This window comes from Ovis canadensis, chromosome 1 (assembly GCF_042477335.2).
Source record: "Ovis canadensis isolate MfBH-ARS-UI-01 breed Bighorn chromosome 1, ARS-UI_OviCan_v2, whole genome shotgun sequence".
NCBI classification, from domain to species: Eukaryota; Metazoa; Chordata; class Mammalia; order Artiodactyla; family Bovidae; genus Ovis; species Ovis canadensis.
The window spans coordinates 108,307,025-108,327,415 of NC_091245.1; the positions used below are offsets into that span (position 1 = coordinate 108,307,025).

The 20,391-nt window shown below is 42.8% G+C and overlaps 1 protein-coding gene across 10 annotated transcripts in view; it reads left to right on the top strand.

Annotated features, from left to right (window-relative positions):
- The window catches only part of LOC138416061 (SLAM family member 8-like), a 77,313-nt gene that overhangs the window by 38,581 nt on the left and 18,341 nt on the right, over positions 1–20,391 (top strand). For 9 of the 10 annotated variants that reach the window (XR_011247516.1, XR_011247521.1, XR_011247514.1 and 6 more), the window contains exons 1-2: positions 1,187–1,367; positions 15,193–15,573. Coding sequence is in view for 6 of the 10 variants with exons in the window: in XM_069544782.1 (XP_069400883.1) it covers positions 1,295–1,367; positions 15,193–15,573 (454 nt within the window). In the remaining 4 variants the exon portion in view is untranslated. Of the gene's footprint in view, positions 1–1,186; positions 1,368–15,192; positions 15,574–20,391 lie in introns of those variants that run through there. The other variant, XM_069544809.1, reaches the window with a different exon arrangement.

A 20,391-nucleotide genomic window follows, 5' to 3' on the forward strand; every position in this document is an offset into this window, starting at 1 on the left:
TGAGGTCACAGAGTGGGGTGGGACAATGGCTGTGGTGTAGTGAAATTTTTTTCTGGAGTTTGTGGTTGAGAGTACACACATTTCCCTGATTCACTGTGTGATTTTTTTGCAGGTCATGCAGCCACACTTGATCTCAGTTTTCACATCCAAAAATGGGTTTAGTGCACCCATGAAAACCTTGAGTGCATGACTGATTGCATGCCAGTCTTGTGGATGCAGCATTGGGTCTGGGCAGCTGAGGAGAAAGCCTCAGTGGGGAGAAGGAGGCATGGAGCAGGAGTTAGGTAGATAGGGCTGCTCCTGTGGAGTGTGGGATGAGACAGTTCTCAGGTGTGGGGGCTCAGTCTAGGGAGAAGACACCAGAGCCCGAGCCTCAGCAGGTGGAAGTGAGTCTGAGGCAGCTGAGGCTGTGGACAGGAGGAGTGTAGATATCTACTCCTGCCCCTCCGTGATAACAGGAGCAGGTCTGGCAGAGGATGAAAGGGAAGTGGTGGGTGTGATGTAGACAAGAGCCTATCAGAGACCATGGGGTCTGGCATTGCCTTGTGTGTAGGGAGGATAACTGCTTCTAATGACAAGCAAGAAAACCAGAATAGTGCAAGAACTGATATATGCTAATATTTGTACTGGGCATGTAAGAACTCGACACTTTTCACAAACTTTAGTTTCTTTTGCTAATGGTTTCTTACTGGGGCAACTGATAGTTGAAGTTCACAGAAAATCAAGCAGGAAATTTATTTCATTAAATGGTATAAAGAAGAAGATATCTTGCCCATCCTGGGTGTAATAGTGTAATTTCTGTGCTGGATCATAGGTTGATATTAGTGACCAAGGATGCCTGGATTGAGCTGTTAACCAGGGGAAACTAGTAAAGGGATTATAATGGGGGCAGGGGTAAGGAGTGTGAGGTCACCAAATTAGCATGACCACAGGAGTGGGGCACCTTGCCAATACAGTGTCAGTTCGGTCACTCAGTCGTGTCCGACTCTGCGACCCCATGAATTGCAGCACGCCAGGCCTCCCTGTCCATCAGCAACATGGTCATAAAGTGGAATTGTTTATATATTTATTCTGCAATAGTTTATTGAGGTCCTATTGTAGGTTCTGGGGATAATATGAAACAGTGGAGTGGCTTATTCTAGCCCTGTGAGCTGACATCCAGAACTAACTTGATAGCCCCACCCTTGGGGTGGGGAAGAGCCCAAGAACTCTTCGGAGTGAAGCCTTTCCCGCTCTCTTGCTGTTCCTCCTAAATGTTTCCTCTGTAGCTGCATAAGCTGGCAGGCAGCCTGAGATGGAACCCTCCTCAGAAGACCCCCACCTCTACCGGACCACCTGGCTCCTAGGACTCACCAGCCTTCTCCTCAGTGAGTAGCCTGGGCTCTTTGGGGCAGGAGGCAAGATACAGGGACCTCTTCTCTCTCTGATGTCTTAAGTTATGTTGAGGCTGCGACCCCTGATTGGAGGCAGCCTTGGCTAGAGTAAGGGATCCATTACTAGGGAGGTGAGGTCACTACTGTTTCAATAACAGGGAAGCAAAGAGAGCCTGGGGCTACTTGGGAAGAGGAATAGAGAGAGATACAGAAGCAGCTTCTGGGGACCAAAGGAGTGGGAACAAGGACCCCTTTACCTGACAGAGGGAATGTAATGGCCTCTGCCACTGTCCATGGAGAAGGGGCAGACGTAGAACCCTGTATCTGAATTGGAGGAAGCATCTGGAGTCTAGTTTTTGTGGGCTGATGCAGGATGTTGAAGATTATAAAATTGTAATTTTGTAAAAGGAAGAGTAGCCTCCAAAATTTAAGGGTGTCTGTATAGCCACATGTTGTAAAAGAATGAAGAAATCATGGAAGGAACAGTAAACTGCTAAGTGGGTTGCAGCAGGGGGTGAACTTGGAGAAGAAAGAAAGGAGGGCGAAGCACAGAGGATGGAATTAAGCAAAAAGGGAACTTAAAGAATGACTGTCATGAGAAAGTTGTATATCTCATTTATTTATTTATTTTTAGCTTTCTAATTATTTTTTGCATTGAAGGATAATGGCTTTACAGTGTTTTGTTGTTTCCTGTCAAACCTCAAGATGAATCAGCCATAGATATACATATATATCCTCCCCCCTGAAACTCCCTCCCATCTCCCTCCCCATCGCACACTTCTAGGTTGATACAGAGCCCCTGTTTGAGTTTCCTGAGACATACAGCCAATTCCCAGGTTGTATATCTATATTACATATGGTAGTGTAAGTTTCCATGTTGCTCTCTCCATACAGCTCACCCTCCCCTCCCCTCTTATCATGTCTGTAAGTCTGTTCTCTGTGTCTGTTTCTCCATTGCTGTCCTGCAAATAAATTCTTTGGTACCATCTTTCTAAATTCCATATATATGTGTTAGTATATGATATTTCTCTTTCTCTTTCTGACTTACTTCATTCTGTATAATAGGCTCTGTGTTCGTCCACCTCATTAGAACTGACTCAAATGCATTCCTTTTTATGGCAAAGTAATATTCTATTGTGTATATGTACCAAAACTTCTTTATCCATTCATCTGTTGATGGACATTTAGGTTGTTTCCATGTTCTAGCTGTTGTAAATAGTGCTGAAATGAACAAGGGGATATGTGTGTCTTCTTCAATTTTGGTTTCCTCATGATATTGCCTAGGAGTGAGATTGATATTTCCTCATGTATGTTCCTAGGAGTGGGATTACTGTGTCATATAGTGGTTTTATTCCTAGTTTTTAAAGGAATCTCCATACTGTCTTCCTTACTGGCTGTATCAATTTACATTCCTACCAACAGTGCAAGTGTTTCCTTTTCTCCACGCCCTCTCCAGCATTTACTGTTTGTAGACTTTTTGATGATGACTTTTTGTCCAGAGTGAGGTGATTGTAGTTGTACAATGAGTGTACTATATCATTGTAATTTTGATTTGCATTTCTCTAATAATGAGCAATGTTGAGCATATTTTCAGGTGTTTGTTAGCCATTTGTAAGTCTTCTTTGGAGAAATGTCTGTTTAGGTCTTTTCCCCCTTTTTTGATTGAGTTGTTTGTTTTTCTGGTATTGAGTTGTATGAGCTGCTTGTATATTTTGGAAATTAATCCTTTGTTCATTGCTTCATTTGCTATTATTTTCTCCCATTCTGAGTGTTGTCTTTTCATCTTGCTTATAGTTTCCTTTTCTGTGCAAATTTTTAAAGTTTAATGAGGTCCCATTTCTTTACTTTTGCTTTTATTTCAATTATTCTAGAAGATGCTTCATAGAGGATCTTTCTTTGATTTATGTCATTAAGTGTTCTATGTTTTCCTTTAAGAGTTTTCTAGTTTCTGATCTTAAATGTAGGTCTGTAATCCATTTTGATTTTATCTTTGTGTATGGTGTTAGGAAGTGTTCTAATTTCATTCTTTTACATGTAATGGTCTAGTTTTCCCAGCACCACTTATTAAAGAGGCTGTCTTTGCCCTATTATATATTCTTGCCTCCTTTGTCAAAAATAAGGTACCCATAGGTGCCTGGGTTTATTTCTGGGCTTTCTATCTTGTTCCATTGATCTATATTTCTGTTTTTGTGCCAATATCATAGTGTCTTGATGACTGTAGCTTTGTAGTATAATCTGAAGTCAAGAAGGTTGATTCCTCCAGCTCCATTCTTCTTTCTCAAGACTACTTTGGCTATTTGGGGTCTTTTGTGCTTCCACATGAATTGCAAAATTTTTTGTTTTAGTTCTGTGAAAAATGCCATTGGTGCTTTGCTAGGGATTGCATTGAATCCGTAGATTGCATTTGGTAGTATAGTCATTTTCACAATATTGATTCTTCCTACTCAGGAACATGGAATATCTCTCCATCTGTTTATGTCATTTTTGATTTCTTTCATCAGTGTCTTATAATTTTCTTTTTTTAAAAATTAGTTATTTGTTTGTCTTTACTTATAACTTTATCTTTGTCATTGTAAAAGCAATATAACCACATTAAATAGAAACCAGAAACATGAAAACACAATCACCCACAATCCCATAGTCTAACAATATTATCATTTTGAAAGAATTAACACCTAATTTTTTTTTCATACATAGCCTACTCATTAACAAGAGAAAGTGTGCACATATAAATTTTCCATTCTTTGTCAACATGATTTATTATTATTACTAAAAAAATGGCAACCTACACTGTATACCATTTTGCATCTTGCTTGTTCCATTTAACTTTCCTACTACTTTGAGATATTTCCACATAAATAAAATTGAACATTATAATACAGTCACATGTTACCACATAACTCTTTATAATCATCATCCTTAATGTCTGTAAAATATTTGAGTAAATGACTCACCGATTTTTAATATAAATATTTATCAAGCACCTGAAACACTGGCAGGGTGCTAGTAATTCTCAGATTAAAGGGAGATAGACCACACCCTTGAAGGAGGGCGCAGCAGAGTGGAGGAGACAGGCAGGTAAACAAGTAATTACAGGTAGTCTCCAAGTGTCAAACTGGGAGAATGTAGGAGGTGCTGAGGATATGAAAAAGGGAGCCTGGAAAATGCTGATTGAAAGTGTTGACGATAAGTAAGAGGGCTCAGCTCATAGACACAGGGCAAGGAGAGTGCTTAGGGAGAGATCAGGAATGATGTGTGCAAAGAAGAGAAACACGAAGAAACGTCGTGGTCCAGAGTACAGGGAGTTGGGTATAGCCTCTATTCTAGCATCTTCAAGTTGTCACCAAGTTTTCAATATTGCTGTGATGTACAACTTGCAGCACAGAACTTTTTCTCATATTTTTGAGTATTTTGTTGGCTATATTCCCAGAAATGGGACTAGCATCTTCAAGTTGTCACCAAGTTTTCAATATTGCTGTGATGTACAACTTGCAGCACAGAACTTTTTCTCATATTTTGGAGTATTTTGTTGGCTAGATTCCCAGAAATGGGACTGCTGAGTCAAAATGTAGGAGCACCCTGACCTACGACATATAACCAAACTGCTTTCCAAATGGATAGAATCAGTTTATAATGACACCAGAAAATGTATGAGCAAACCATTGCTTATTATCTGTATATCTTTACCACTGAGTTAACATCTACTTCTTTAATTACTGTAAAGTTAATTTTCACCATATTTATTACTATCTAATGTCTTTGTATGTGATCTGTTTTCTGTATACAATTCTTTTGTCTCCTTAGGTAAGTTTATTCCTAGATATTTTTTGTTGTTGTTTTGCAATGGTGAATGGGATTGATTCCTTAATTTCTCATTCTGATTATTCATTGTTAGTATATAGGCATACAAGTGATTTCTTTATTGATTTTGTATCCAGTGACTTTGCTAAATTCACTGATTATTTGTAGAAAATTTCTGATGCTATCTTTAGGGTTTTTTATGTATAGTATCATGTCATCTGCAAACAGTGAGAACTTTACTTCTTTTCCAATATGGATTCCTTTTATTTCTTTTTCTTCTCTGATTGCTTTAGCTAGAACTTTCAAAACTATGTTGAATAATAGTGAGGAAAGTGGACACCATTGTCTTGTTCCTGATTTTAGGGGGAATGCTCAGGTTTTCAACATTGAGAGTAAATTTTGCTATGGGTTTATCATAAATGGCCTTTACTATGTTGAGGTTAGTTCAGTTAAGTTCAGTCACTCAGTCACGTCTGACTCTTTGTGACCCCATGAACCACAGCACGCCAGCCTCCCTGTCCATCATCAACTCCCAGAGTACACCCAAACCCATGCCCATTGAGGCAGTGATGCTATCCAACCATCTCATCCTTTGTCGTCTCCTTCTCCTCCTGCCCTCAATGTTTTCAGCATCAGGGTCTTTTCCAACGAGTCAGCTCTTTGCATCAGATGGCCAAAGTATTGGAATTTCAGCTTCAACATCAGACCTTCCAGTGAACACCCAGGACTGATTTCCTTTTGGATGGACTGGTTGGATCTCCATACAGTCCAGGGGACTCTCAAGAGTCTTCTCCAACACCACAGTTCAAAAGCATGAGTTCTTTGGTGCTCAGCTTTCTTTATAGTCCAACTCAGACATCCATACAGGACTACTGGAAAAACCAAAGCCTTGACTAGACAGGCCTTTGTTTGCAAAGTAATGTCTCTGTTTTTTAATATGCTGTCTAGGTTGGTCATAACTTTCCTTCCAAGGAGTAAGTGTCTTTTAATTTCATGGCTGCAGTCACCATTGGCAGTAATTTTTGAGCCCAGAAAAAATAAAGTCAGCCACTGTTTTCCCATCCATTTGCCATGAAGTGATTGGACCAGAGGCCATGATCTTAGTTTTTTGAATGTTGAGCTTAAAGCCAACTTTTTTACTCTCCTCTTTCACTTTAATCAAGAGACTCTTTAGTTCTTCTTCACTTTCTGCTATAACGGTGGTGTCATCATATCTGAGGTTATTGATATTTCTCCCAGCAATCTTGATTCCAGCTTGTGCTTCTTCCAGCCCATCGTTTCTCATGAGGTACTCTGCATATAAGGTAAATAAGCAGGGTGACGATATACAGCCTTGACGTACTCCTTTTCCTATTTGGAACCAGTCTGTTTTTCCATGTCTAGTTCCAACAGTTGCTTCCTGAGCTGCATACAGGCTTCTCAAGAGGCAGGCCAGGTGGTCTGGTATTCTCATCTCTTTCAGGATTTTCCACAGTTTATTGTGATCCACGCAGTCAAAGACTTTGGCATAGTCAATAAAGCAGAAGTAGATGTTTTTCTGGAACTCTCTTGCTTTTTTGATGCTCCAGCGGATGTTGGCAATTTGATCTCTTGTTCCTCTGCCTTTTCTAAAACCAGCTTGAACATCAAGAAATTCATGGTTCATGTATTGCTTAAGCCTGGCTTGGAGAATTTTAAGCATCACTTTACTAGCATGTGAGATGAGTGCAATTGTGCAGTAGTTTGAGTATTCTTTGGCATTGCCTTTCTTTGGGATTGGAATGAAAACTGACCCTTTCCAGTCCTGTGGCCACTGATGAGTTTTCCAAATTTTCTGGCATATTGAGTGCAGCACTTTCACAGCATCATCTTTCAGGATTTGAAAGAGCTCAACTGGAATTCCATCGCCTCCACTAGCTTTGTTTGTAGTGATGCTTTCTTAGGCCCACTTGACTTCACATTCCAGGATGTCTGGCTCTAGGTGAGTGATCACGCCATCGTGATTATCTGGGTCAAGAAGATCTTTTTTGTACAGTTCTTCTGTGTATTTTTGCCACTTTTTATTATCTTCTGATTCTGTTTGGTCCCTACCATTTCTGTCCTTTATTGAGCCCATCTTTGCATGAAATGTTCCCTTGGTATCTCTAATTTTCGTGAAGAGATCTTGTCTTTCCCATTCTAGGTTTTCCTCTATTTCTTTGCATATGTTACTGAGGAAGGCTTTCTTATCTCTCCTTTCTATTCATTGGAATTGTGCATTCAAATGGGTATATCTTTCCTTTTCTGCTTTGCATTTCACTTCCCTTCTTTTCACAGCTATTTGTAAGGCCTCCTCAGACAGCCATTTTGCTTTTTTGCATTTCTTTTTCTTGGGGATGGTCTTGATTCCTGTCTCCTGTACAATGTCACGAACCTCCATCCACAGTTCTTCAGGCACTCTGTCTATCAGATCTAGTCCATTACATCTATTTCTCACTTCCACTGTATAGTCATAAGGGATTTCATTTAGGTCATACCTGAATGGTATAGTGTTTTTCTCCATTTTCTTCTATTTAAGTCTGAATTTGGCAATAAGGAGTTCATGATCTGAGCCACAATCAGCTCCTGGTCTTGTTTTTTTCTGACTGTATAGAGCTTCTCCATCTTTGGCTGCAAATAATATAATCAATCTGATTTTGGTGTCGACCATCTGGTGATGTCCATGTGTAGAGTCTTCTCTTGTGTTGTTGAACGAGGGTGTTTGCTATGACCAGTGTGTTCTCTTGGCAGAACTCTATTAGCCTTTGCTCTGCTTCATTCTGTACTCCAAGGCCAAATTTGCTTGTCAGTCTAGGTGTTTCTTGACTTCCTACTTTTGTATTCCAGTCTCCTATAATGAAAAGGACATCTTTTTTGGGTGTTAGTTCTAGAAGATCTTGTAGGTTTTCATAGAAGTGTTCAACTTCAGCTTCTTCGGTGTTACTTGTCAGGGCATAGACTTGGATTACTGTGATATTGAATGGTTTGCCTTAGATGAATAGAGATCATTCTGTCATTTTTGAAATTGCATCCAAGTATTGCATTTAGGACTCTTTTGTTGACTGCGATGGCTACTCCATTTCTTCTAAAGGATTCCTGCCCACAGTAGTAGATATAATGGTCATCTGAGTTAAATTCACCCATTCCAGTCCATCCTAGTTCACTGATTCCTAGAATGTCAATGTTCACTCTTGTCATCTCGTGTTCAACCACTTCCAATTTGCCTTGATTCATGGACCTAACATTCCAGGTTCCTATGCAATATTGCCCTTTACAGCATAGATCCTTGCTTCTATCACCAGTCCCATCTACATCTGTGTGTTGTTTTTGCTTTGGCTCCATCCCTTCATTCCTTCTGGAGTTATTCTCCACTGATCTCCAGTAACATATTTTGCATCTACCGACCTGGGGAGTTCATCTTTCAGTGTCCTATCTCTTTGCCTTTTCATACTGTCCATGGGGTTCTCAAGGCAAGAATACTGAAGTGGTTAGCCATTCCCTTCTTCATTGGAGCACTGCTTGCTGTAGCCGTGAAGAGATACCCCTCATTCAAGGTAAGAGAAACCCAAGTAAGATGGTAGACGCTGAGAGAGGGCATCAGAGGGCAGACAGACTGAAACCACAGTCACAGACAACTAGCCAATCTGATTACATGGATCACAGCCTTGTCTAACTCAGTGAAACTAAGCCATGCCATGTGGGGCCACCCAAGACGGCTGGGTCATGGTGAAGAGGTTTGATAGAATGTGGTCCACTGGAGAAGGAAATGTTGAGGTAGGTTCCTTCTGTGCCCATTTTTTGAAGAGTTTTAGTCATTAATGTGTGCTGAATTTTGTCAAAGGGTTTTTCTGCATCTGCTGAGATTATCATATGGCTTTTATCTTTCAATTTGTTAATACGATGCATCACATTGATTGATTAGTGTTTATTGAAGAATTCTTGCATCCCTGGAATAATCCCAACTTGATCATGGTGTATGAGCTTTTTAATGTGTTGTTGAATTCTGTTTCCTAAAATTTTGTTGAGGATCTTTGCATGTATGCTCATCGGTGATATTGGCCTATAGTTTTCTTTTTTGTGTGTTGTCTTTGTTTGATTTTGTTATCAGGGTGATGGTGGCCTCATAGAATGAGTTTGGAAGTGTTCCTTCCTCTGCAAGTTTTTGAAAGAGTTTTAGATGGATAGGCATTAGCTCTTCTCTAAATGTTTGATAGAATTCTGTGAAGCCATTTGTTACTGGGCTTCCCTTTATTGGGGAGAATTTTGATCACAGCTTCTATTTCGGTGCTTATAATTGTGTTCTTCATAATTTCTATTTCTTCCTGCTTCAGTCTTAAATATTGAGTTTTTCTAAGAATCTGTCCATTTCTTCCAGGTTATCCATTATATTGCCATATAGTTGTTCATAATAGTCTTTTATTATAATCCTATGTATTTCTGCATTGTCTTTTAACCTCTCCTTTTTTATCTCTAATTTTGTTGATTTGATTCTTCTCCCTTTTTTCTTGATGAGTGTAGCTAAAGGTTTGTCCATTTTGTTTATCTTCTCAAAGAACCAGCTTTTAGTTTTATTAATCTTTACTATTATTTCTTTCATTTCTTTTTCATTTTGATCTTTGTGATTTCTTTCCTTCTGCTAATTTTGGGACTTTTTTGTTCTTTTTTTCCAGTTGTTTTAGGTATAATGTTAGGTAGTCTATTCAAGGTTTTTCTTGTTTCTTGAGATAGGATTGTATTGCTATGAACTTCCCTCTTAGAACAGCTTTTGCTGCATCTCATAGGTCTTGAGTTGTCATCAATTTGTCATTTGTTTCTAAGAATTTTTTGATTTGACAAATGGCAGTTACAAAATCAGGAAAGTAATTATTTAAATAATGGAATATACACATATACATATACACTCCTAAGCAAAATCAGAACAAACAAAAATAAAGTACAATAGATTGACCTGGTGAACAAAGGAAACCAAAAATGATATCTACCAGTTAAGAACACAACTAACTAAAGCAGACACTGGAGAAAAAAGCCAAAGCAAGGTGCCCCTGGATTTCACTTGTGCAACCCCCCTAACTCCACCCCCGATGCATGACTCAGCAGTATTGCCTTGCTTCCATGGCTGCTTGACTTTCCTCCACAGGCGTTTCCCATCACAACATGCTGACTCAGGTCCCCTAGGTCTGCCTCTCTGCAGTCAACAGCAGCCCTTGCCCTGGGATTACTCCACAATCCCTGCATTCCAGCTCCCAGACACTGCCTAGGGGACCTGTGTCCCTGTCTGGGGTATGACTGTAGCAAAGACTGTTTGATTCTCCTTCCATTTAGGCTGCCACAGATCAGCTGTTTCACTCTCAGCCTTAAATGTTTCTCCTCTTACCCAGACAATTGCCCTGATGTCGGGTCAGATGCCTGCTTCATTTTCCCCAACTGCTGAGGCAGGTCCAGTCCTACTAACTGTTCCCCCCCCCCCCCCAGTGCGTTTATCCTACCAAGTTTTTCATGCTTCCATATATTGTTTTCCAGTGGGCAGGTACTCCTGTCTGCTCTCAGGTGGTGTTCTGCAAGCACTTCTGTGTCTGAAGGTGCATTCCTGATGGATCTGTGGAGGGAGATGTGCTCTGCATCCACCTACTCCTCAACTATCTTGTTCTCTGTATATCTCATTCATCACAGGTTATGTGTTTATAATGAAATTAAACAAAAACTGATGAAAAATAATAAGGCCCAGTGAAGTATCAATTCTGAAGAAACTTTGGAAAACTTCTATTGTTTTAATTTTTGGATTTAGTATCTCAGTCATTATATGAACTTGTCAGAGTGAAGAAACTTTGGAAAACTTCTATTGTTTTAATTTTTGGATTTAGTATCTCAGTCATTATATGAACTTGTCAGAGTTATATAAAATTCAGTGGATTAGAGAGCATTTGTAAACATTCATTCTAAGTTGCTTCAGTTGTATCTGACTCTTTGTGACCCAACAGATTATAATCCTCCAGGCTTCTCTGTCCATGAGATTCTCTAAGCAAGAATACTGGAGTGGACTGCCATGCCCTCCTCCAGGGGATCTTCCTGACCCAAGGATTGAACTCATGTCTTTTAAGTCTCCTGCATTTGCAGGCTTATTCTTTAAGACCAGTGCCACCTGGAAAGCATTTGTAAACAGACATCTTGAAATAACAATGAACTTTGCATGACATTACATCCCATTTGACTAGGTACCTTAATGTCAACAGTAAAATGTAAGCTTTCCCTTCTCTCAATTTTATTTCACTAGAGAGATATGTTAGAGTTCTTTTGTTTTTCCTACAGTTTCTGGGACTCAAAGATTACATAAGAAAGACAGACAGACATGCGGAGAGGGCTGAGAGAGAAAGGGAGAAAGGGAGAGAGAAGGGGGAGGGAGAGAGAGAGAGAGAGAGAGAGAGAGAGAGAAAGGGAGAGAGAAGGGGGGGGGGGGAGAGAGAGAGAGAGAGAGAGAGAGAGAGAGAGAGAGATCTCTCTTTCTTTTCTTCTTCCTGTTTAGGCACTAATCTCTTCTTGAGAATCCCAAATCTGGATGACATAAAAGAACGAAAATGTACGTTTTCAGTTCTGGTGCTCACAAGTCCAAAATCAAGGTGTCAGCAGGAATATATTCTCTCTAAAATCTGCAGGGTGTGTTACACTGTGTGGACTGCCAAAACAAGATGCCTCAGACCAAGTGGCTTAAGGACAGACGTTTGTTTCCCTTAGTTCTGGAGGCTATATTCTAAGATCAAGTTTTGTGCCAGCTCTGTTTCTGGTGAGAGAGGGATAGGGCACTGTATCAGGGACCAGGGACCTTCTGGCCATTGGGTTTGTGTCCTGATTTGTTTAGAGGGACTGGTAGCAAAGTTTTGCTCGGTTCTTCTCAATTGACCTTCTGTGAACTGTGTGGGGGAGTCCATTCTCACACCAGGGTGTGCCCTTTACAGTCAGTCAGTCAGTCAGTTCAGTCGCTCAGTCGTGTCCGACTCTTTGCGACCCCATGAATCACAGCACGCCAGGCCTCCCTGTCCATCACCATCTCCCGGAGTTCATTCAGACTCACATTTATCGAGTCAATGATGCCATTCAGCCATCTCATCCTCTGTCGTCCCCTTCTCCTCCTGCCTCCAATCCCTCCCAGCATCAGAGTATTTTCCAATGAGTCAACTCTTCGCATGAGATAGCCAAAGTACTGGAGTTTCAGCTTTAGCATCATTCCTTCCAAAGAAATCCCAGGGCTGATCTCCTTCAGAATGGACTGGTTGGATCTCCTTGCAGTCCAAGGGACTCTCAAGTCTTCTCCAACACCACAGTTCAAAAGCATCAATTCTTCAGCACTCAGCTTTCTTCATAGTCCAACTCTCACAACCATACATGACCACTGGAAAAACCATAGCCTTGACTAGATGGACCTTTGTTGGCAAAGTAATATCTCTGCTTTTGAGTATGCTATCTAGCTTGGTCATAATTTTTCTTCCCAGGAGTAAGCATCTTTTAATTCCATGGCTGCAGTCACTATCTGCAGTGATTTTGGAGCCCCCCAAAATAAAATCTGACACTGTTTCCACTGTTCCCCATCTATTTCCCATGAAGTGAAGGGACCAGATGTGGGGGCCCCCAATTTCTGGGACATGGACAAGCACTGGTCCCTGGTTTGTTAGGAACCTGGCCACAAAGCAGGAGATAAATGGTAGGTGAGTGAGTGAAGCTTCATCTGTATTTACAGCCACTCCCCATCACTCAAATTACTACCAAAGCTCAGGAAAACAAACTCAGGGCTTCCACTGATTCTGCATTATGGGAGCTATATAATTATTTCATTATATATCACAATGTATCATTATAATAATAAAGTGCACAATAAGTGCAATATGATTGAATCATCCTGAAACCATCCCCAGTCTGCAGAAAAATGGTCTTCCATGACACCAGTCACTAGTTTCAAAAGATTGGTGACTGCTGCTTTGCAGGGCAGCAGTCCTTTGCACCAGACGTAGTCTTGCACTAGGGTCTCATAGGGGAGTGAGGTATAGAAAGAAGGGACAAAGGATGAGCTCTGAGGAGCCAGACAGGATATATGGATGAATGAATAACTTTTACTCTCATGGACCACTTTCCCTACTGATACATGTTGTGAAGCCTTTTGACTTGGGACTAAAATGTCATTAACCTCATTATGAGGGTCTGTAGGAGGGTCTGTGAGTTCTGTAAGAGGAGCTGAAAGGACTGTGGTGAAGGCCTGATCCTGAGGAAATGCCTTATTAAATGAGTTGATGATTAAATGAATACAAAAATATCTGAAACACCTGTGCTTATGAATGCTGGCATGAGCTATTCTCTGCTTCCAGTGAGACCAGGAATAGGCATTAGTACAGCAGGAGGGAAGGCAGGTTTGAGATGAGAATGCACTGATTTGGAGAGAAGACTGTGTCCCCGGCAGTCAGAGCCGCACCCAGGCAAATCTTGACATGCTGGAAGAAGGAGATTGTTTTTCCTTTCAGGATACAGGTATTCTGTGGCACTTTCCCTGGTCCTGTACTGTCCTACCATGGTCTCCTAAAGGGCAGAGGGTATCAGGTCCCTGGAGTTTAAGCCTCAAGGGAGAAAATAAGCTCTGGAGCAATTGGCCCTGAGGGGAAAGTGCCAACTGGTCACAGTTCTGCAGTAAAGTGTCTGAGGAAGGCCCATTGCGATCTCTCAGGGACTTGTTGGGAAGTGCTGACTTGGTGGCAGGGACAGCAGAATTCACTAAATACTCACTTGCTCCCTCTCATATTCTAGTCGCTGGCAGTTAGCCAGGGCCTTGTGACCATTGGTGGCAAAAAAGCAAAAACAGAAATCACACTATTTCTGGACAGAAGCAGGGAAACCCTTGGGTGATTCTCCAGTCTCCCCTCCCTGCTGTGGGGCTGGGAGCCTGTGAGGATGCTCTGAGTTCCATGGGTGCAGCTACAAGGAGGTGGCACCTCCTCCATGTGTGATAGGACTTCTCTCTCACTCTCTTTTGGGACCTGGGGTGGGTGATATAAACACCCCTTGTTCTAAGACCCTGGGGTATTATAACTGTTTTTTACACAGCACAGTCTATCTGTCCTAACTACTACCCTGCATGTAAAGAACAGGAAGGAGAGCAGCCTTCATATTTGTATTAGGTGTCTATTGCTGTATAACCAGTCACCCCAAAACTTAGTGCCTTAATCACCACCCAATATGGTTTCACAATTTCTGTGGGTCAGGGCTTAGGGGTAGTTCAGCTGGGTCCTGTCTGGCTCAAGATGTCCCCAACTGAAATCAAAGTCTTGGCTGGGGCTGCATCAGCCCGGGGTCATCTGAGAAGGATCTGTTTTTAAGCTCACTTGGGCAATCGCTGATGGGAGGCAAGTTTCTCTGCCTGTTGGATTGAGGGCCTCAGTTTCTCCCTGGCTGTTGGCCAGAGGCTCCCTCAGTTCCTTGCCATGTGGGCCCTTTCTTAGGGCTGCTGACAACATGACAGGTGTATTCCTCAGAGTGAGAAAGAGAGTGAAGGAGAGAAAGAGAGTATGTGTGTAAGGAAGAAGGACGTCACTGTCTTGTGTAACCTAGTATTATGGAGAGACATCCATCTGTGTCTGTATTCTATTCCTTGGAAGCAAATCACTAGGTGCAGCCCATATTCCAGGGGAAGAGGTGTCAAAATGGTGTGAACGGGGGGAAGGAGGGTCTTTGGGAGACACTGTGGTAGCTCCTTCTACAATTTGACACTTATATGTACCTGAAAATGTGATTCAGACCATGATCTCACATAATTCACACACATCATTTTCAGCCAAGCAAGGAAAATCTGGGTTAGCAAGTTTAAGTAAATTGTTCAAGGTTAGGCACCACCAGAACCAGGATTAGATTCCAGAATTATTTCAAATTCATTGTATTTGCATTCCAAGAATCAGGAGAGTGTATTGGTTGGATTTCATGAAAAAGATGAGTTCTGTTGCTTTCTCTTCTTTTCTTAACTGAAAAACTACTATCTCCATTGTCCTAGGCATCTGCAGCACAGTGGCCCATAATCCTGGACCACGTGGTTCTGAAGCTCAGGATTCTGGAGCCCATGCTCCCCTGCAGGGGATACGAGGAGGTTCTGTGTTTTTTCATGTGACCAAGAAGCAAGAAGCTGACCCAGAGGAGGTCTCGTGGGGCTTTGGCCCTGAGTCAAACTACAGAGTCTTCATGCGAGTCCACCGTGGGAAAGACACCCCAACCTGGGTCAGCCTCCAGGACAAGTACCAGCAGAGGGTCCATGTGCCCAATGTGACATCCCTGAGGATTGAGAACCTGACCCCAGAGGACAGTGGGCAGTACCGGGCTCGAGCCAGCTTCACTGGAGGAAGAGAATTTACCCAGGTTTTCCGCCTCACTGTCAATGGTAAGTGACGCCTCCACACCCTACCCTATGGCTTCCCTCCTGATTTTGTGGTAGGAGTTTCACACAGGCTCCATTTTTCAGGATCCCTTCAAGACATCAGTCTTCATATCCTATTTTCTCATTCAGAATTAGGATAAGTAAGTTTACCACAAATGAGCAGAGCTGGGATTCAAACCAGGGATAAAATAATTTCAGTGTTTTGGAAAAGGAGAAAGAAAATTTGTGAGAAGTGTATTCTTCATCAGTTCAGTTCAGTTCAGTTCAGTTCAGTCACTCAGTCATGTCTGACTCTGCGACCCTATAGACTGCAGCATGCCAGGCTTCATTGTCCATCACCAACTGCCAGAGCTTGCTCAGGCTCATGTCCAATGAGTAGATGATGCCATCCAGCCATGTTATCCTCTGTTTTCCCCTTCTGCTCCTGTCTTCAGTCTTTCCCAGCATCAGACTTTTCTGATGCTGGGAAGAGTCCGTTCCTTGTATTAGGTGGCCAAGGTATTGGAGCTTCTGCTTCAGCATCAGTCCTTCCAATGGGGCAGTCCTTCCAATGAATATTCAGGACTGATTTCCTTTAAGATTGACTGGTTTGATCTCCTTGCAGTTCAATGGACTCTCAAAGGTTTTCTCCAACACCACAATTCAAAAACATCAATTCTTTGGTTCTCAGCTTTCTTTATGGTCCAACTGTCACATCAATACATGACTACTGGAAAAACTATAGCTTTGACTAGATGGAACTTTGTGGGCAAAATAATGTCTCTGCTTTTTAATATGCTGTCTAGGTTGGTCATAGCTTTGCTTCCAAGGAGCAAGTGTCTATTAATTTCATGGCTGTGATCACCATCTGCAGTGATTTTGGAGCCTTAGAAAATTAAGTCTGTTACTGTTTCCATTGTTTCCTCATATATTTGCCATGAAGTGATGGCACTGGGTGCCATGATCTTAGTTTTTTGTTGTGGAGTTTTAAGCCAGTTTTTTCACTCACCTCTTTCACTTTCATCAAGAGGCTCTTTAGTTCCTCTTTTCTTTCTCCCATAAGCTTGGTGTCATCTGCTTATCTGAGGTTATTGCTATTTCTCCTGGCAATCTTGTTTCCAGCTTATGCTTCATCCAGCCTGGCATTTCACATGATGTACTCTGCATAGAAGTTAAATAAGCAGGGTGACAACATACAGCCTTGACATACTCCTTTCCCAGTTTGGAACCAGTCTATTGTTCCATGCCCAGTTCTAACTGTTGGTTTTGACCTGCATACAAATTTCTCAGGAGGCAGGTAAGGTGGTCTGGTATTCCCATCTCTTTAAGAATTTACCACAGTTTGTTGTGATCTACACAGTCAAAGGCTTTAGCATAGTCAGTGAAAGAGATGTAGTTGTTTTTCTGGAACTCTCTTGCTTTTTCTATAATCAACATATGTTGGTGATTTGATCTCTGGTCCCTTTTCCTTTTCTAAATCCAGCTTGAACACCTGGAAATTCTCAGTTCAGATACTGTTGGAGCCTATTTTGGAGGATTTTTAGTATTACTTTACTAGCGTGTGAGATGAGTGCAATTTTCTGGTAGTTTGAACATTTTTTGCATTGCCTTTCTTTGGGATTGGAATGAAAACTGATCTTTTCCAATCCTGTGGCTGTAGAGGAAAATTTAAAACTTACACTCAGTTAGAAATAACTTGATGCTCATTCTGCTTCAGTTAGATGTTTTTGCTGGGCCAAGATGGTACATGATGACCTAGCAATCAACTACTACCATAAGATATTCTGCTAAGTGTGGAATGTTCTGTTCCTGCTTCTGTGAGTTTCTGTTTGGAAATTTGCTACTGGTAAGCCATAGCAACTCCTGTGCTCTGTAATTGCCCATAACCCATAGCAACCAGATAACCAGTCAATCAGTGCCAACTGCAATTATGTGTACTGACCCTATAAGAGTAAAGCTCACCTTGAACTTGGGCCCCTAGAACCTCAGAAGTTTAGCTTGTCTGGGACTACTGGCTTAATAAACCTGAGTTCTCCAACCCTCCAAGTGTGGTGCTTGGTTTCTCAATGGTCTGACTTCTGAAACATTTCTGGAAGTCCCAGGGAGATTCCAACCACACTGGCCCCTTGAGACACTGCACTGGTGGCTTGGCCAGTTCGGAGTGGAGGAAATCCGAGACAGATGAGGAGGACCTTGATGGTTTTCTGGGTTCTCTTTTGGACTGCCATTTTGACACTCCATGTGGCTGAGCCCTGACTGGACTCATTGGAGGGATGGGCCAACTCACCAGGCAAGACTTCTCAATAAGGTAAGGCCCCAGGGCCAGTCCCCAGTCATGTTGTACCTCAATGGGTAGAAGAGGAGATTGGTCATCTCCTTGAGCAACAGTTAGGGAACCCTGGGAACTACGGAGAAGGGAGCTGTTGTGATGACCTCTGGTCTGAATGTGTGTATGAGTGAATGCCCTGGTTTGTCCTCGTTCCAGGGTGATTGTGTGGCTACACAGCACTCATGGTTTTGGATTCTGAGTGGGTCCTAACCTGTGGTTCTGTGGTGACCTCATATGGTTCAGGGAAGAGTCTGTCTCTTAGGGACCCAGTCCCTCCCTGTGAGTCAGATCCTGGTCAGGGGCTTATACTGACCTGCCAAAGCTAAGAGGTACCTAAGTTCCCCATGCGGACATGGCCAGGTGGGCACCTGAATGGTCTCCTCTTGGAGGGGGTACCCACACTTGTTTGTCTTCGTGCCACCAACACAAGGAAGGATACACAGGGAGGGGGACAACTGGTTACTGATTTGATTTAGAAGTTGTATATATACAAATGGCTCTTTTGCTCTAGGATCCTCTGCCAAAATTATTTTCTTAAAATTTTGAATGCTCATTTTCCCTTTCCATCTGCTGACTCTTTGAGCCAATTATTGAGAAATTGAGTTTTCCTCAAAAAACTTGCCTCTTTTGCCAGGCAGTTCTGTACCTCCCTTTCTCTTGGTCCCTTGAGCCAGAGGGTGTGGAAGGGCACACTCTGACATGCTTCTGCATACTTTTGGATTCTCATTATGAGGCTGCCTTCCTCTTTCAGCTTTTCCTTATGATTCCCTGATTCCCCAAGGGTTTCAGGCCCTTCACCTAGGCAAGGAGTATGCATACTGCTCTCTCCACTTGTTCAGTGCCTGCGAGAGGGTCAATCACCCCAGACCCCCTCTGGAACCCCACCTGAAATTATTCCTCCATGAATCCCATGACAAGGGATTGCCTCCTTTCAGTCCTGTCTCCCTGAGGCATTTAGCGATCAGGGCCATCTTCAAGGAGACCCATAATTGCACTGTGTGGGAATACTGGGCTTTCCAGGAGTGGTGATGTCAGTGCTACCTAGGCTATAAGGCCCTAAGACAAGGCCCTTCCCGTGTGCACCCATCTCCTTCCTGGTCAGAGAGGTAGGTTCCATTTGTCAATATGGGGGAAGCTACTCTAAGCCAACTGTTTTAGATTGTATGATGAAAAATTTTAAGAAAAACTTCTCTGGAGACTGTGGGATTAAGATGACCTCGGGAAAGATCTGCACCTTGTGTGAGTCAGAATGGCCCACCTTCAAGGGTGGGTTGACCTGCAGAGGGTACTCTAGACCTTCCTACGGTTAGAGCTGTATACTGAGCGGTGACAGGGACCCCTGGGCACCCAGACCAGTTTCCTTTCATAGACTCCTGGTTGCAAACCACCAATCAGCTAACTCCTTGGGTTCAGTTCTGTGCAAACCAGCAGGGACATTGTAGGATTTTTGTGGCCCAGCTGACTCCAAGAAAAGGCAAGTGAAATGAAGTGAAGTGAAGTGAAGTCACTCAGTCATGTCCGACTCTTTGCGACCCCGTGGACTGTAGCCCACCAGGCTCCTCCGTCCTTGGGATTCTCCAGGCAAGAATACTGGAGTGGGTTGCCATTTCCTTCTCCAGGGGAACTTCCTGACCCAGAGATCGAATCCAGGTCTCCCGCATTGCAGGCAGATGCTTTAATCTCTGAGCCACCAGGGAAACAAAAAAGGGCTGTAAAAAGGTTATCCACCAAGGGGACCCTGAAGAAGAGCCTCCTGTGCCTCTGCCCTACATTCCAACTGCTCTGCCAGTCCTCATTCAGCCTCCTCACCCTTTACCAGACAGCCCTCCACCATCTGTGTTTCCATCACCTCCAAATCCAGAGCACCCTCTGAGCCCACAGCAACTTCGCTCAGACAACCAGCCAGCTCAACAGCCCACAGCCCTGCTGATGCCTTTACAAGGGAGCTGAGCTCCTCCACTCCCCGATTAATGAGGATGACCCTATCCAGCTAGGATGCCCATTCCTTTATTACCAACTCTTTACAACTACCAACCTCCTCACCTGGAAACACCACACTCCATCTTACTCAGAGAAACTGCAGGCAGTGATTGATCTTTTTGAGTCTATTTTTCACACCCACAAACCTACCCAAGGCAATTGTTGCCATCTTCTCCTGACTCTCTTCAACACTGAGAAATGTTGCTGAATCCTTTCAGAGGCTCAGAGATGGATCCAAGGGTAGGCACCCTGGGGGCTACCCTGGACATTTGGCACAACTGAGACTTCAATGGCCTGGATGGGAAGGACTCCCTCGACAAGTACTGGCAAGCCCTGCTACAGGGGCTGAGGGCAGGAGCCAGAAAACAAACCAATATGTCTAAGACAACAGAGGTGCACCAGAAGCCAGGTGAATCACCCATGGAGTTCTATGAGAGACTGTGTGAAGCATCCTGGGTGTACACCCCTTTTGACCTTGAAGTGCAAGAAAACCAACGCGTGGTCAACATGGCATTTGTGGCTCAGTCTTATGC